This window comes from Schistocerca serialis, chromosome 2 (genome assembly GCF_023864345.2).
Source record: "Schistocerca serialis cubense isolate TAMUIC-IGC-003099 chromosome 2, iqSchSeri2.2, whole genome shotgun sequence".
NCBI lineage: Eukaryota > Metazoa > Arthropoda > Insecta > Orthoptera > Acrididae > Schistocerca > Schistocerca serialis.
The window spans coordinates 489,145,782-489,162,435 of NC_064639.1; the positions used below are offsets into that span (position 1 = coordinate 489,145,782).

The following is a 16,654-nucleotide window of genomic DNA, read 5'->3' on the forward strand; positions in this document are numbered from 1 at the left end:
CTTTTATAGTATATGTTTTGCCAGTTACAGGGTTTTTGTAGTTATTGGTAGGAGAGTGCATAGGGCAAGTCTTGTAGTGGGCTCACAGGGGTAGGAGCCATAGGGCAGGGAGATGGGTGCAGAATGAGCATAGGGTCTGATAAGAATATTGCAGAGATTGGGAGCATGACGGAAAGCTATTCTAGGTGTGGTGGGCAATATTTCAGACGGAATGGATCTCATATTACATCATGATTTTAGGAAGTCATGGCTGTATCAAAGTAGCCGATTAACACATTCCAGACTGGGGTAATTCTGAGTCACCAATGGTGTGCTCCAAAGTTGTTTTTTTGGATGGATGAGTAGTACCAGGCTTGAATGAGATGGCCCGGGAAATGTCCTTTTTAACTAGATAGTTGGCCTTCGGTGAGGATAAGATCAACATCAAGGAAAGTGGCATGGGATTCGGAATAGGACCATGTGAAATTTAATTGAGAGAAGGTATACCAACAACTCCCATGAACATGGTCTGTCTGCTGCAGAACATTTTGTCAGTCAGTACCCACTGATTCCAAATCTATGACATCCTTCATATTCACCTTAATCAACTATATACTTACTAACAACTACTTCACCTTTTTGAGGGGCAGACATACAAACAGATAAGGGGTATGGCCATGGGAACCAGGATGGCTCCTTCCTATGCCAATTTTTTCATGGGTCACTTGCAGGCGGCTTTCCTGGGATCTATAAGTCTTCAGCCCCTGGTTTGGTTTAAATACATTGATGATATTTTTCCATATGGACTCATGGTGAGGATCACCTGATAAAATTCCTCTAATCTCTGAATACCTTCTCCCATTTAAATCTCAGATGGTCCTATTTGAATCCCGTGCCACTTTCCTTGATGTTGATCTCATCCTCGCCAAAGGCAGTTACACATTTCCGTCCACATTAAACCTACCAACAAGCAACAGTACTTACATTTTGACAGTTGCCATACTTTCCATATCACAAGTTCCCTCCCATACAGTCTTGGCATCCGAGGCAAATGTATTTGTTCAGATGCAGACTCTTTACAGCAATACACCACAATTATCACCTCAACCTTTACTGCACGTAATTTCCCCACCAGCCTAGTTAAAAAGTAGATTTTCCGGGCCATCACATCCAATCCTGGTACCGCTGATCCATCCAAAAAGCAAGTTTGGAGCACACCATTGGTGACTCAGTATTATCCTGGTCTGGAATGTGTTAATCAGCTACGTCGACAGGGCCATGACTTCCTAAAAATCATGACCTGAAATGAGATCCATTCTGTCTGAAATTTTGCCCACCACACATAGAATAGCTCCTAGTTTGCCCATCACATTCTCTTATAGTTTATTGTCTTTACCCACCCTAGTGTTCAAATTATTGAGTAATAAAAATTTATCTTGCAAGAACATCTCTGTGTGGACAGTGTTAAGCTTGTTAAATTTACAGTTCTTAGACTGGTCATCACCACCACCACCACCACCACCACCACCACCATCACCACCATTTAAGGTTACATACATGACCCGTTGAATGTTGTGTAACTGTTCCCAGAGAAAGATTCGCAAAGCACTATAAACCATTCACTTACAACTGAAGCATGACAGTGCTTTTTCTCCAAGCTACTAGCTGTAAGGATCCTGATGTGAATGACAGTGTAATGTATCAAATCATACTCTTATGGAAGTCTCTAGATTTCCAGGAACTTCGCAAAGCCATTAATTTCCATTACTCTTCACCAGTGCCAGTGGTCAGGATGGTCAACAGGTTTGTAGTTGTCTTTACTTCATCTTATAACCTGTTTTCCTCCAGTGTGGGTCCATAGATTATATGAACTTACTGAAAAAAATCAAAATATTTCTTTGATTGGATTTTGCTTATTTGAAAGAAAATGTTTTATTCAATTTCAGGCAAACCATCAGCTAATTTCAAAATTGACCAATAATGGAGCTGAAACAGGATAAAAATATCATCATTCTGACAACCAACATTATATGCAGGAAACATCACATCTTTCAGTAACCTAGTTTTTCAGCATCATTGTTGATATGTCCCAACTCATGGATTGCAAGTGCTGGTCTCTTTCTGTTGTTTCCATCCATGAATTCTAATGATGTTCTTACATTCCACATTCCAATTTTTAAAAAATTGTACATAAAAGGGACCATCACTATATGGGCATGGCGGCATCTTCCATAAGAAGACCTACCCAGGAAAAAAAGAAAGGAAAAAAAACCAGATCTTTGAGTAGTTGCAAGAACTCAAGGAGGCAACTGTTACACACCTACTGTGACTATGTAGATCTAGACTAAAGACTTACAGTGTCATGCAGAACCTGCCTCTGTCACTCTCATTCCTTTGCCGTTAGACTTTGAAGGAAAAAGAAACATCAGTCAAAAATGCCATTGGTTTGGCTTTAAGGTGAGCATCAGCTTCTAAGAAATGACACACACACTGTTAGTTGGAAGCCATTTACCATATCTCACATTACATGAAACAGAAAATGACACCCTACAAAGCTTCATTGGACTGCAATCCACATTTTGTGGTTTCCTAAATTACTTGAAGAAAATGCCAGGGTGGATCCTCTGAAGCAAATTTCCTTCTCTATCCTTTGCCAATTTGAGCTTGTGTACCATCTCCAATGATGTCATCATTGACGGAATGATTCACGTGTTCACCTGTTGGAACACACTGTCTTGGGTTGAGGCCCCCCACTCAAACAACTCAGGTGCGCTAACGTTCAGCATCTGATTACTTCAGAGTGAAATCCTGCACAAGATTATTGGGGTTGCTTGTAAATATGTTGGTGATGCTTGTAATGCACATAACTTGGTTCAAATGGCTCTGAGCACTATGGGACTTAACTTCTGAGGTCATAAGTCACCTAGAACTTAGAACTACTTAAACCTAACTAACCTAAGGACATCACACACATCCATGCCCGAGGCAGGATTCGAACCTGCGATTGTAGCGGTCGCGCGGTTCCAGACTGTAGCGCCTAGAACCGCTCGGCCACCCAGGCCGGCTGCACATAACTGTCACTGAAAACACTACTTATGTTGCCCTTCATTGTGCATAATACAGAAAACTGTGTGATATTGTGGACCTGTTTGAAATCTGTTGTACATTAATTATGTGCTTTTACTTATTACTGCAGGCGAGAGGGCTTGAGAAGAAGGATGCAAGTGCCCAGTTTCATTTACTCTGTCTTCGCTGTTTGGGTTTGATACTTTCAAAAGTACGGAGTGATGCTGTATTTTCACAAGGCAGAATAAATGATGTTATTCGTGTTGTGAATTTGTTGAGAAGTCAGAAAATGTCTGCTGGTGAAGAGGTAAGTCCTCATTTTTTTAAATAACTGTAAAATATTTTATATGAAGAGAATAATCATTAACTTAGAAAACAATGTTGAAGGAAACCCACAAATACCTGTGCTGTTTCCAATTACAGTGCCTAATATGACAGTAATAAAACTTTAAAACTGCCCCGTTTGGTTGTTTGTTTGTTTGAACTGACTAACCTCTAACACTATCAAACATATTTCGTGATTTTTCCATAGTTAATATGAGCATAGCTTGGAGCAACACAAAGGCTTTATTTCATCAAAATCAGAACACGGAAAAAAGAAATACCGTAATTTGAAGTTTTCTAAATGTGGAAGTGTGTTGTCTTCTCACGACTAAACCACTGAACCAATTTTGATACAACTGGTATGCAGATAACTTGAATCCTGAGGAAGAAATTAGGTTGGGTACTTTAGAGAGTAAAAGAAAAGAAAAGTTGATATCCAAAAGTGTGAAGTATGGGTTGAAACACATTTTTTACACCAGTGAATACAAACCATGTTAAAATATTAAATTTGTTGAATAATGTTCATGTCATATAATATATAGCTACTTCAGTACCACGATACATTGATGCGCACTCCTGCCCCACCTGTCCGCATGCACTGCTCAGCAGGAGTACCCCATAACAATGAGACCATAGATGATGTGCCGATATTTCTCTGTTATGGATTAAAGCAATTAGTACCATCAGTTAGAGGTGTTCCTGGAGGATTGGCCAAGGCAGTGTTCATGGTTCTCTGTGGAATACTGAAGGATGCCGTTTGGATTAGAGTGCACCACTAACACTTCAGCAGTTGTTGAACCGGACACTGAGGGGTTTAAAACATCAGCAGTGCTTGGTGTGTCTCAGTGATATAATTGTGTTCTTTCCAGGGATGAGGAGGAACATATACAATGTTTGAGAGAGGTCTTAAAAAGGTTACCGACAGCATAGCTGATGTTGAGTATGGAGAAGTTTCATTTTGCCTTTGAGGAAATGGGTTACTTTGGGCAGTTAATTAGTAATGTAGGGGTAAAGACCCAACTGGTACACAATTTTCCAATTCCTAAGTCAAAAAAAGAGCTACAGTTATTTTTAGGATCTTAAGTTATTGTTGGAAATTTCTCAAGGTGTTCATGGATGTGGCACAAACATTCATGCAACTGTTAAGTTTGAATGAACAGAGGAACGTCAAGCTACATTCAAAGGGTTGAATAATTTCAAGCCCGGTTTTGATTTTCCCTGCTGATCCAAAGGAATCTGTGCTGTCTATGGTGCATTTAGTCAGGCATTAAGATGTGTTTTGAATCAGGAGGTGAATGTTGAAGAACATCCTGTGGCTTACACTTCATGACAATCCAGTAAGACGGAAAAGAACTATTCTACACAGGGAAGGAAATGCTCTGCTTGATATACAGAATTACATATTTTTGGTGCTATTTGTATGGGTAAAAATTTGAGGTAATAACTAATATGTGGCTCTAAAATGGTTACTAGGGTTTAAGGACCCTTCTAGCAGCCTGACAAGGTGAGCGTTAAGACTCTGCGAGTTTGATTATGAAGTGCTGCACATGCTAGGAAAGAAGCTCAGAAACATGGTTGGTTTGAGCAGGAAGATAGTGGTGGTACAGGCACTAAAACACGGGCTTGCTGAGTGGCAAGCAGTGCAAACTGCTGATGCTGACTGCAAGCAATATGTGACACAGTTGCAGTTCAGAATGTCAGATAGTCAACTAGCTTGGGGCTATGCATTGTAGTGCCAGCTAAGCACAAGTTGGAACTATTGAAGGAAGTATATGAACGCATGCTATCTGGGTATGTAGTAGGGTGATGAACCAGTGAGTAGTGAAGAGGTACTAGTGGAAGTAGAGGAAGGAAGACTTAGACTGTTATGTGAGGAGTTGGGTACAGTGTGCGCAACAAGTGGTCATGAACCATAGATGAGTACTGTTGTAAGGGTTGCCAGAAGCAACAAAACCATTTGAAATGATAATGTTTTGGGTTTATTTAGCTGGACTCCAGTGGGAAACCATTTTGTTTTAAAGTTTATTGCTCTCCTCTCTCAATGTGTTGAAATGATCATCACCCTAAATCAGCAAGTATGTAATTACAGCAGTACAAGCCATGGTTAACAATTGCTTGCTCAAATTTGGTCTGCCTGAAACTGGTCACAGACCAGGAGACACATTTCCAGTCACACTTTATGAAACAGCTTCGGGTTCAAAAATTAAGAACTGGTCTGCTGCACTCACAGTCTAATGGTAGAATGGAACGAGTGCATTATGCTATTGGTAGGATGTTGAGTTACTATTTGAACATTATGACTGGGATATGAGTTCACATGAGTACTAGGCAATCCCTGTATGGCAGGTAGAGGCCATCGCCATTTGATATGGTTGGAGCAAAAATCAGCAAGGACAAAGTTCCAGTTCGTAATTTCACCAAAATATTAAGAGAGGTTTAGGGGCATCTGCAGAAAGCAAAGGCCCTGGAACAGCAAGAGGCAGCAATGAAATTCGTGGGGAATGTACCATGTTATAAGGTAGGGCGACGGGTGATGTTGTCGAGCCCATATACTTCAGTCACGAAATACCAGAGTCCGTACCAGATGATAGAGACTACATGACCAGTCAGTGTCAAGCTCCGCTTACCAGTAAGAATGACAATAGTGCATGTTCTACAGATATCAGAACCCAACCCAGAAAAGAAGGTGAGAATAAATAAATGGAAGAGTGAGCATGAGGAAGCTACACGACCCATGCGGGAGGTTGTGTAGGCACTGAAGTGAAGGACGTGAGGAGGGATGTTGAGCGTAATATTTTCGTGTGTGGTAACATAAGTAGGTGACTTTTGGGTGTTACGTGCAGTTATTGGAAGGTAATAAAATACTTACACTACAATAATGAGCTTCTATAGGGAGTAAGCTTTGTGTATCATGGTATGTGTAAGACATATGGCCAGTGACAGCAGATCTGTTTGAAGGGGAGAAGAAAACTGACAGCAGCCCCCTTTCGCAAGTTTCTGTACACTGGCAATAAGGATGAATGAGATTCTAGTCATGGCAGAGCTTCACCTCTTAACCAACGGGAAAGTGGGGGCAATGCAGGATCAGCACCCAGAGACCGGAGTGTTTTTCGCAAGACGCTAAGACTTAAACAGTCATAAATACAAATAAGTTTCTACTTACACTCTGAGATGGTTCTTAAAGACACTTGAAATACATTCACTAACTAAACAATTTCTGTCTAATGAAGAGAAGACAGATTGCTGGTAGAAGATAACATGAAAAGATGGACAGATAAGTTGGACAAAACATGCAGCATGGAAGAATAACAGTTTCAGAAGTAATGTTGCATCAGCTTTTAAGGCAAGCAAGTCAGTATCCTTGACTTGATCTCGTATCTCATTTTCAATACTTTGTTGTTTGTTTTGTTGTTTTTATTGAATATTGATCATAACTCAAAAAATATTCTGTTTTCCAAGTCCGAAATTGTTCAGTAGTGTCTTTCAATAAAAAGTCATTGTTAGTCTTCATCTTTTCACCCATTTGTGTAGAAAACAATCTCAGAATTTTGACTAAGTCTTCAGTTTTTACTTCTTTTGATTTGTCTTCAGTTTGATTCACATGTCTTCAGTCACCCTGTTCACCAGTTTTTATCATGTTCATTGATTTCAATAACCAACTGCCCAAACATCACGAATTCTACTATTTTATTGTATTTATCCCATCTTCTTTTCTAGAATTCAGCTTGCAGTTATTCAGTTGGTCTATGTTCTTTTTTTCCTCATGTGACATAGCATGGTGGGTTCTTCCCATCTGTTACGGTTTTCTACTACCGTAAGTAACCATACTCTTTTATTTGCCAAATCTTTATCTTATTTTCAATACATTTCCCTATTGGCATGTGAGATGCACATGGAAATCTCAAGATCTTATTTGGACTTAATTCCACTTGAACTTGTTCAGATTATGATTTTTCTTTCTCAGTTTGCACTGGCATAGTGAACTCTTATTAAGGCACTCATAATTAGAAAATGCAATTAATTGATGGCATAGTGAACTCTTATTAAGGCACTCATAATTAGAAAATGCAATTAATTGATGTTGGTACTACAGTTTTCAACATGCAAAACCCTATGAGCTAATCAGTATATTTGAGAAAGGTTATCCATATCGACAGAAAGTCTCTCCTCTAAAATACTTTGAATTATCTCAAAATAACTGATTGAAGAGATAATTAACATTCAAGTTCATAAGCAGCCCCATGTTCCATCGTAAAAATTTTGTCATAACCATTGTTAGATTCTGACTTCTGCCAATTTACATTTGTTACTTTAATTCTTCAATACAAAATGACATATAGCATTAATTAATTCACTAATTAACAATTTCATGTAATTTACTATTGTGGTCTTCAGTCTGAAGTCTGTTTTGATGCAGCTCTCCAAGCTACTTTATCCTATGCCAGCTTCTTCATCCTCGAATAGCTACTGCGATGTATGGCCTGAATCTGCTTGCTGCATTCATCTCTTGGTCTTCTTGTATGGTTTTTACCCCTCACACTTTCTTCCATTACTAAATAGGTGATCCCTTGATCTCTCAGAATGTGTCCTATCGAGCGATCCCTTCTTCTAGTCAGGTTGTAACACAAATTTTTTGTCCCCCCAGTTCTATTCAGTATCTTCTCATTAGTTACGTGATTTATCCATCTAATCTTCAGCATTCTTGTGTACTACCACATTTCAAATGCTGCTATTCTCCTCTTGTCTAAACTGTTTATCATAATTTTTTATTTCCACACTTTCCTACACTCCATACAATTTGACAAAATTCCGTTTTACAGAAATGCTTTTCTTACTATTGCCAGTCTAAATTTTATGTTTACTATGTCGGCAGTCTTCAGTTACTCTGCTGTCCAAATAACAAAACTCATCTACTACTTTAAGTGTCTCATTTCCAAATCTAATCTCCTCAGTGTCACCTGATTTAGTTTGACTGCATTCCATCATACTTGTTTTGCTTTTGTTCTTGTTTATCTTGTATACTCCTTTCTAGACACTGCCCATTTCATACAACTGCTCTTCCAACTCTTTTCTGTACTGTCTCTGACAGAATTAAGATATCATTGGTAAATCTCAAAATTTTTATTTCTTCTTCCCGAACTTTAATTTCTATACCAATTTTTTCGTTTTTTTCCCTTTACTGCTTATTCAGTGTACATATGGAATAATTTCAGGGATAGCTTATAACCCAGTCTCACTCCCTTCTCAACCACTGATTCCCTTTCGTGCCCTTCGACTGTTATAATTGCCATCTGGTTTCTTTGCAAATTGTAAATAGCCTTTCGCTCCTGTATTTTATCCTCCCCACCTTTAGAATTTGAAAGAGAGTATTCCAGTCAACATTACCAAAAGCTTTCTCTAAGTCTACAGATGCTACAATAGTAGATTTGCATTTCCTGATGATACAAGTATAGTAATAACATCCAAAAACCAAGAACTAAGTGATGTAATTGTAAATGATGTTTTTCACAAAATTATTAAGTCGTTCTCAGCAAACGGACACTCTTTAAATTTAGATAAAACACAGAATATACAGTTCCGTACAGTAAATGGCAAAACTCCAGTAATAAATATAGACTTTGAAGAGAAGTCTGTAGCTAAGGTAGAATTTTCAAAATTTTTATGTGTGTCCATTGATGAGCAGACATGTGTCTGTGTATGTGCGGATGCATATGCGTGTGTGTGCGAGTGTATATCTGTCCTTTTTTCCCCCTAAGGTAAGTCATTCCGCTCCTGGGATTGGAATGACTCCTTACCCTCTCCCTTAAAACTCACATCCTTTCGTCTTTCCCTATATATATATAAAGTGCTGGCAGGTCGACAGACACACAAACATACACACAAAATTCAAGCTTTCGCAACAAACTGTTGCCTCATCAGGAAAGAGGGAAGGAGAGGGAAAGACAAAAGGATGTGGGTTTTAAGGGAGAGGGTAAGGAGTCATTCCAATCCCGGGAGCGGAAAGACTTACCTTAGGGGGAAAAAAGGACGGGTATACACTCGCACACACACACATATCCATCCACACGTATACAGACACAAGCAGGCATATTTAAAGACAAAGAGTTTGGGCAGAGATGTCAGTCGAGGCGGAAGTGAAGAGGCAAAGATGATGTTGAATGACAGGTGAGGTATGAGTGGCGGCAACTTGAAATTAGCGGAGATTGAGGCCTGGTGGGTAACGGGAAGAGAGGATATATTGAAGAGCAAGTTCCCATCTCCGGAGTTCGGATAGGTTGGTGTTAGTGGGAAGTATCCAGATAACCCGGACGGTGTAACACTGTGCCAAGATGTGCTGGCCGTGCACCAAGCCATGTTTAGCCACAGGGTGATCCTCATTACCAACAAACACTGTCTGCCTGCGTCCATTCATGCGAATGGACAGTTTGTTGCCGGTCATTCCCACATGGAATGCGTCACAGTGTAGGCAGGTCAGTTGGTAGATCACGTGGGTGCTTTCACACGTGGCTCTGCCTTTGATCGTGTACACCTTCCGGGTTACAGGACTGGAGTAGGTGGTGGTGGGAGGGTGCATGGGACAAGTTTTACACCGGGGGCGGTTACAAGGGTAGGAGCCAGAGGGTAGGGAAGGTGGTTTGGGGATTTCATAGGGATGAACTAAGAGGTTACGAAGGTTAGGTGGACGGCGGAAAGACACTCTTGGTGGAGTGGGGAGGATTTCATGAAGGATGGATCTCATTTCAGGGCAGTATTTGAGGAAGTCGTATCCCTGCTGGAAAGCCACGTTCAGAATCTGATCCAGTCCCGGAAAGTATCCTGTCACAAATGGGGCACTTTTGTGGTTCTTCTGTGGGAGGTTCTGGGTTTGAGAGGATGAGGAAGTGGCTCTGGTTATTTCCTTCTGTACCAGATCGGGAGGGTAGTTGCGGGATGCGAAAGCTGTTGTCAGGTTGTTGGTGTAATGGTTCAGGGATTCCGGACTGGAGCAGATCCGTTTGCCACGAAGACCTAGGCTGTAGGGAAGGGACCGTTTGATGTGGAATGGGTGGCAGCTGTCATAATGGTCGTACTGTTGCTTGTTGGTGGATTTGATGTGGATGGACGTGTGAAGCTGGCCATTGGACAGGTGGAGGTCAACATCAGGGAAAGTGGCGTGGGATTTGGAGTAGGACCAGGGGAATCTGATGGAACCAAAGGAGTTGAGGTTGGAGAGGAAATTCTGGAGTTCTTCTTCACTGTGAGTCAATAAATCTGTACCAAACTTAGGGTTGGCAGGCCTGGGTAACCAAGAAGGCTTCCTCTAAGCGACCCATGAATAGGTTGGCGTATGAAGGGGCTATCCTGTTACCCATGGCTTTCCCTTTAATTGTTGGTATGTCTGGTCTTCAAAAGTGAAGAAGTTGTGGGTCAGGATGAAGCTGGCTAAGGTAATGAGGAAAGAGGTTTTAGGTAGGGTGACAGGTGATCGGCGTGAAAGGAAGTGCTCCATCGCAGCGACGCCCTGGACGTGTGGGATATTTGTGTACAAGGAAGTGGCATCAATGGTTACAAGGATGGTTTCTGGGGGTAACGGATTGGGTAAGGATTCCAGGCGTTCGAGAAAGTGGTTGGTGTCTTTGATGAAGGATGGGAGACTGCATGTTATGGGTTGAAGGTGTTGATCTACGTAGGCAGAGATACGTTCTGTGGGGGCTTGGTAACCAGCTACAATGGGGCGGCCGGGATGATTGGGTTTGTGAATTTTAGGAAGAAGGTAGAAGGTAGGGGTGCGGGGTGTCGGTGGGGTCAGGAGGTTGATGGAGTCAGGTGAAAGGTTTTGTAGGGGGCCTAAGGTTCTGAGGATTCCTTGAAGCTCTGCCTGGACATCAGGAATGGGATTACCTTGGCAAACTTTGTATGTGGTGTTGTCTGAAAGCTGACGCAGTCCCTCAGCCACATACTCCCGACGATCATGTACCACGGTCGTGGAACCCTTGTCCGCCGGAAGAATGGCGATGGACCGGTCAGCCTTCAGGTCACGGATAGCCTGGGCTTCAGCAGTGGTGATGTTGGGAGTAGGATTAAGGTTTTTTTAAGAAGGATTGAGAGGCAAGGCTGGAGGTCAGAAATTCCTGGAAGGTTTGGAGAGGGTGATTTTGAGGAAGAGGAGGTGGGTCCCACTGTGACGGAGGACGGAACTGTTCCAGGCAGGGTTCAATTTGGATAGTGTCTTGGGGAGTTGGATCATTAGGGGTAGGATTAGGATAATTTTTCTTCATGGCAAAGTGATACTTCCAGCAGAGAGTACGAGTGTAGGACAGTAAATCTTTGACGAGGGCTGTTTGGTTGAATCTGGGAGTGGGGCTGAAGGTGAGGCCTTTGGATAGGACAGAGGTTTCAGATTGGGAGAGAGGTTTGGAGGAAAGGTTAACTACTGAATTAGGGTGTTGTGGTACCAGATTGTGTTGATTGGAATTTTGAGGTTTTGGAGGGAGTGGAGCTGGAAGTGGGAGATTGAGTAGATGGGAGAGACTGGGTTTGTGTGCAATGAGAGGTGGTTGAGGTTTGCTGGAAAGGTTGTGAAGGGTGAGTGAGTTGCCTTTCCGGAGATGGGAAACCAGAAGATTGGATAGTTTTTTGAGGTGAAGGGTGGCATGCTGTTCTAATTTGCGGTTGGCCTGTAGGAGGATGCTCTGAATAGCCGGTGTGGATGTGGGAGAGGAAAGATTGAGGACTTTTATTAAGGATAGGAGTTGACGGGTGTGTTCATTGGCTGAGTTGATGTGTAGGTGAAGGATTAGGTGGGTGAGTGCAATGGATTGTTCAGTTTGGAACTGGTATAGGGACTGATGGAAAGAAGGGTTGCAGCCAGAGATGGGAACTTTAAGTTTGAGGCCTTTGGGGGTTATGCCAAATGTCAGACAAGCCTGAGAAACTAAAATATGCGAGCGTAATCTGGCTAGGGTGAAGGCATGTTTGCGGAGGGAATGTAAATAAAACTTAATGGGGGTGTTGTGAGGGTGACATGGTATTAGAAGGTGGAAAGTGTAACATGAGGTTGAAATGAAAATGAAAGATAAAAATATATGGGGAGAGATAAAGGTGAACTAGAAAGCAACGGAGATCTGGTATGAAAAAAGGCGAGAAAGTGTTGGTTAAGTTGATCCTATGGTGAACTTGGGTTGGTAGACAGCGATGTGCATAAAGGTTAGGTGGTTGTGTTGCCGCTAAAACACGTTAAAGGACGGAGAAATTCGGGAAAATTTCGAAAAAACGTGTAAATGTATTAAAAGGAGTGGTGTTGTGGTGAAAGATTACAAAAATGGGGCTAACAATTGTCTGACGAAGAAATAATGACGTTAAAACCTATGGGGAGCGGCTAAACATGATCAGTGATGTGCGAAAAACGGAAGTGGAAATAAAGTGAAAGTTATTAGAACTAGCCGAAATGGTTGTTTAATACGCGAAAGCAGCTGTTATTGAACAAGAAACGGTGGATTTTATAGCAGCGGTAGTGTTGAAAGCGGAAAATAAAATTTTTTTGGTTATGGTTTGGAAGTGGGTTACGTATTATTGAGTATATATAGGCGGGATAAAATTTCACATGTCCGTCCACATCAAACCCACCAACAAGCAACAGTACCTCCATTACAACAGCTGCCACCCATTCCACATCAAACGGTCCCTTCCCTACAGCCTAGGTCTTCGTAGCAAACGAATCTGCTCCAGTCCGGAATCCCTGAACCATTACACCAACAACCTGACAACAGCTTTCGCATCCCGCAACTACCCTCCCGATCTGGTACAGAAGGAAATAACCAGAGCCACTTCCTCATCCCCTCAAACCCAGAACCTCCCACAGAAGAACCACAAAAGTGCCCCACTTGTGACAGGATACTTTCCGGGACTGGATCAGATTCTGAATGTGGCTCTCCAGCAGGGATACGACTTCCTCAAATCCTGCCCTGAAATGAGATCCATCCTTCATGAAATCCTCCCCACTCCACCAAGAGTGTCTTTCCGCCGTCCACCTAACCTTCGTAACCTCTTAGTTCATCCCTATGAAATCCCCAAACCACCTTCCCTACCCTCTGGCTCCTACCCTTGTAACCGCCCCCGGTGTAAAACTTGTCCCATGCACCCTCCCACCACCACCTACTCCAGTCCTGTAACCCGGAAGGTGTACACGATCAAAGGCAGAGCCACGTGTGAAAGCACCCACGTGATCTACCAACTGACCTGCCTACACTGTGACGCATTCCATGTGGGAATGACCGGCAACAAACTGTCCATTCGCATGAATGGACGCAGGCAGACAGTGTTTGTTGGTAATGAGGATCACCCTGTGGCTAAACATGGCTTGGTGCACGGCCAGCACATCTTGGCACAGTGTTACACCGTCCGGGTTATCTGGATACTTCCCACTAACACCAACCTATCCGAACTCCGGAGATGGGAACTTGCTCTTCAATATATCCTCTCTTCCCGTTACCCACCAGGCCTCAATCTCCGCTAATTTCAAGTTGCCGCCACTCATACCTCACCTGTCATTCAACATCATCTTTGCCTCTTCACTTCCGCTTCGACTGACATCTCTGCCCAAACTCTTTGTCTTTAAATATGTCTGCTTGTGTCTGTATATGTGTGGATGGATATGTGTGTGTGTGTGTGCGCAAGTCATCCTTTCATCTTTCCCTCATATTCCCTCTTTCCTGATGAGGCAACAGTTTGTTGCGAAAGCTTGAATTTTGTGTGTATGTTTGTGTTTGTTTGTGTGTCTGTCGACCTGCCAGCACTTTCATTTGGTAAGTCACATCATATATATATATATATATATATATATATATATATATATATATATATATATATATAAGGGAGAAGATAACTGCTCCTAAAAGTGGTGTTGAGTTCTTGCTTTAAAAATATACCCTAGGTTCACCACAGCAGGGGATGGTCCAGATTTGAACACTTTAGGTTGTGAGAATTATAATACTCATTTGCTAGGCCATTTTTCCATTTACTAGGATGTGCGAGACTGCAGGATTCGTTGAATGGCAAACACAGTGCTTCAGTTGAATGATGTAGTCATATAAATGTTCACAAGCTGTCAAGTGAAGATCAGTGGGAAACATGGAAATGGCAGATTCAACTTTCTAAAGGAACTTCCTCTTTATGGTACATGTCAGTGTCCGTCATTAGCTGGCAGCGTGACAATGCTCAGGCAGCTTTTATCGTTCGAATGGTGCTTGAAGAGGAACCTGCTATTCATATATGAAAGAAGACTGATGCAAAAGAAATCTGAGTCACCTTTACGTCTGTATATGAACAATCTTCATTGCGGTGGGTATATACGTTGATAGATTGTCTTTGAAATATTAAAATATGATTTTGCATCTATAACAAAACATAAGTCGCTACTTGCGGACGTTTTCCATAACTTATGCAGTGAACTGAATAAAATTATTCCAAATGCAACTTTGCCATGTTACTGCTTCATTATATTTTCAAAACATTGGGAACTGAATATCAGTTTCACAGGTCAGCCTGGTATCGTGTTCCTGAATCCGAGCAGATGACAAAGCTTCTTATTGAGAGTTTGCATTCAATTGAGAATATTTTAGCTACACAGACAGCTGGTGCTTTCTACACAAAATCAAAATTGGATGAGCAGCATCAAAAACAGAAAAAAAGTTGCAGCAGAGTGGAATAAGTAAAAGAAGAAAGGAAGTTGTACATGTCTGTATTGCAAGAACGCTGGACAAATTATCACAAACTGCAGACAGTGCATCGCCACAGAAGAAGTAAAAGTGACGGCTAACAACAGTAATTATTCAAGTTCCAATTTAGAAATGAGCAGCAAACCAAATACATTTCTTGCCCCTAGCTTGTTATTTCATGTTAATTTTGATAGTACAGATTCTTGGACTTCAGACTCTGGCAGGACACATCATATTTCCCCAAATAAACAGCATTTCACTATGTTTGAAAATTTTCCCATTCCACAATTTGTACAGGCAGCTGGCAATGAACATGGGACTGGCAGTATTGATACTGAAATATTCTTGAACAAAAGATGGACATGTGCTTTGCTTGAAAATGTCTGGTATGTACCCATTGTGAGACACCAGCAGTTCTCTATCTTTCACGCTGTGCAACGTGGATGTAATTTGACTTATGATACCAAAGGCATTATCATTCGGCGACATAGTGAAATAGTCACTACAGGAAGACTTGTTTCTTCTGTATATATTATGAACATGCGTGTTTGTCCTCTGGGTTCACAAGTAATGATTAGCTTAATGACTTCAGAAGAACACTACAGTGTTGGCATGAGACACTTGGTCATCAAGATAAACGCTATGTATGAGATGTGCTCTCTTGCTTCAGTGCATCAGTTAAGTGCCATGGTACCACATCGTTTTGTGATGCATGTGTTCTTGGCAAATCCCACTGCAAACCACTTAGCCATTGGAGAGATTGTCCACATACTGTCAGTGAGTTGATCAATGCAGACATTAATGGACCAACGTCTGTTTTCTCTGCAAATGGTTTTCGTTACTATGTGATTTCAAAGATGATTATTCTTGTTTTGTTTGGATATATTTCATACGAAACAAATCGGAAGTGACTGACAATTTGGAAACATTTTTGGAGTGTGTTGCTGTTGGTCATAAGGTAAAACTGTTTCAGACTGATGGTGGAGAAGGGTTTAATTGTAATAAGGTAGCTGAAGTGCTACGAGACCGTGGTATTGACTTTCATCCTATGTTTCCAGACCTTCCTCAGTAGAATGGTGTTATTGCACAAGCAAACCAACATGTAGTTGAATTAGCTCGCTCAGTGTTCACATCTAGAAAGTTACCTAAATCACTTTGGGCTCATGCATGTGATACTGCCATTTTTCTACTCAGTCAAACTGGCAAGTCATGTGTTGAAGGTAAGACACCATTTGAAGTGTGGACTGGCAATGTGTTTGACAGTTTCAGTTATATATGCATTTTTGGATCAAAATGCGATGTTTATTTGCCAAAAAAATTTTGTTGTGAGTTCAATGACAAAGCTATATGTTGGAATTTCATTGGCTGTGTGAATGACAAAGATGGTTACAAAGTGTGGATTCCATCAAAACAAATGTTGATTTTCAGCAAAAGAACTGTATGCAACTAGAAATTCAATTGAGTTCGAATTTAATTCCAAATCTGAAGAAACAGGAGAGAAAAGTGAATCTACTCTTGCTCAAATTGAGACTTGTGACCAAGAATATTTGAGTGATATACCATATCGAAGTCCAGTTCGTAAAATACGT

General features: G+C 41.4%; 1 protein-coding gene across 1 annotated transcript in view; it reads left to right on the top strand.

Moving 5' to 3' along the window:
* The window catches only part of LOC126456114 (nipped-B-like protein A), a 345,198-nt gene that overhangs the window by 139,134 nt on the left and 189,410 nt on the right, over positions 1–16,654 (top strand). The window contains exons 3-4 of the mRNA XM_050091868.1: positions 1,465–1,527; positions 3,176–3,352. Coding sequence (XP_049947825.1) covers positions 1,465–1,527; positions 3,176–3,352 — 240 coding nt within the window. The remainder of the gene's footprint in view (positions 1–1,464; positions 1,528–3,175; positions 3,353–16,654) is intronic.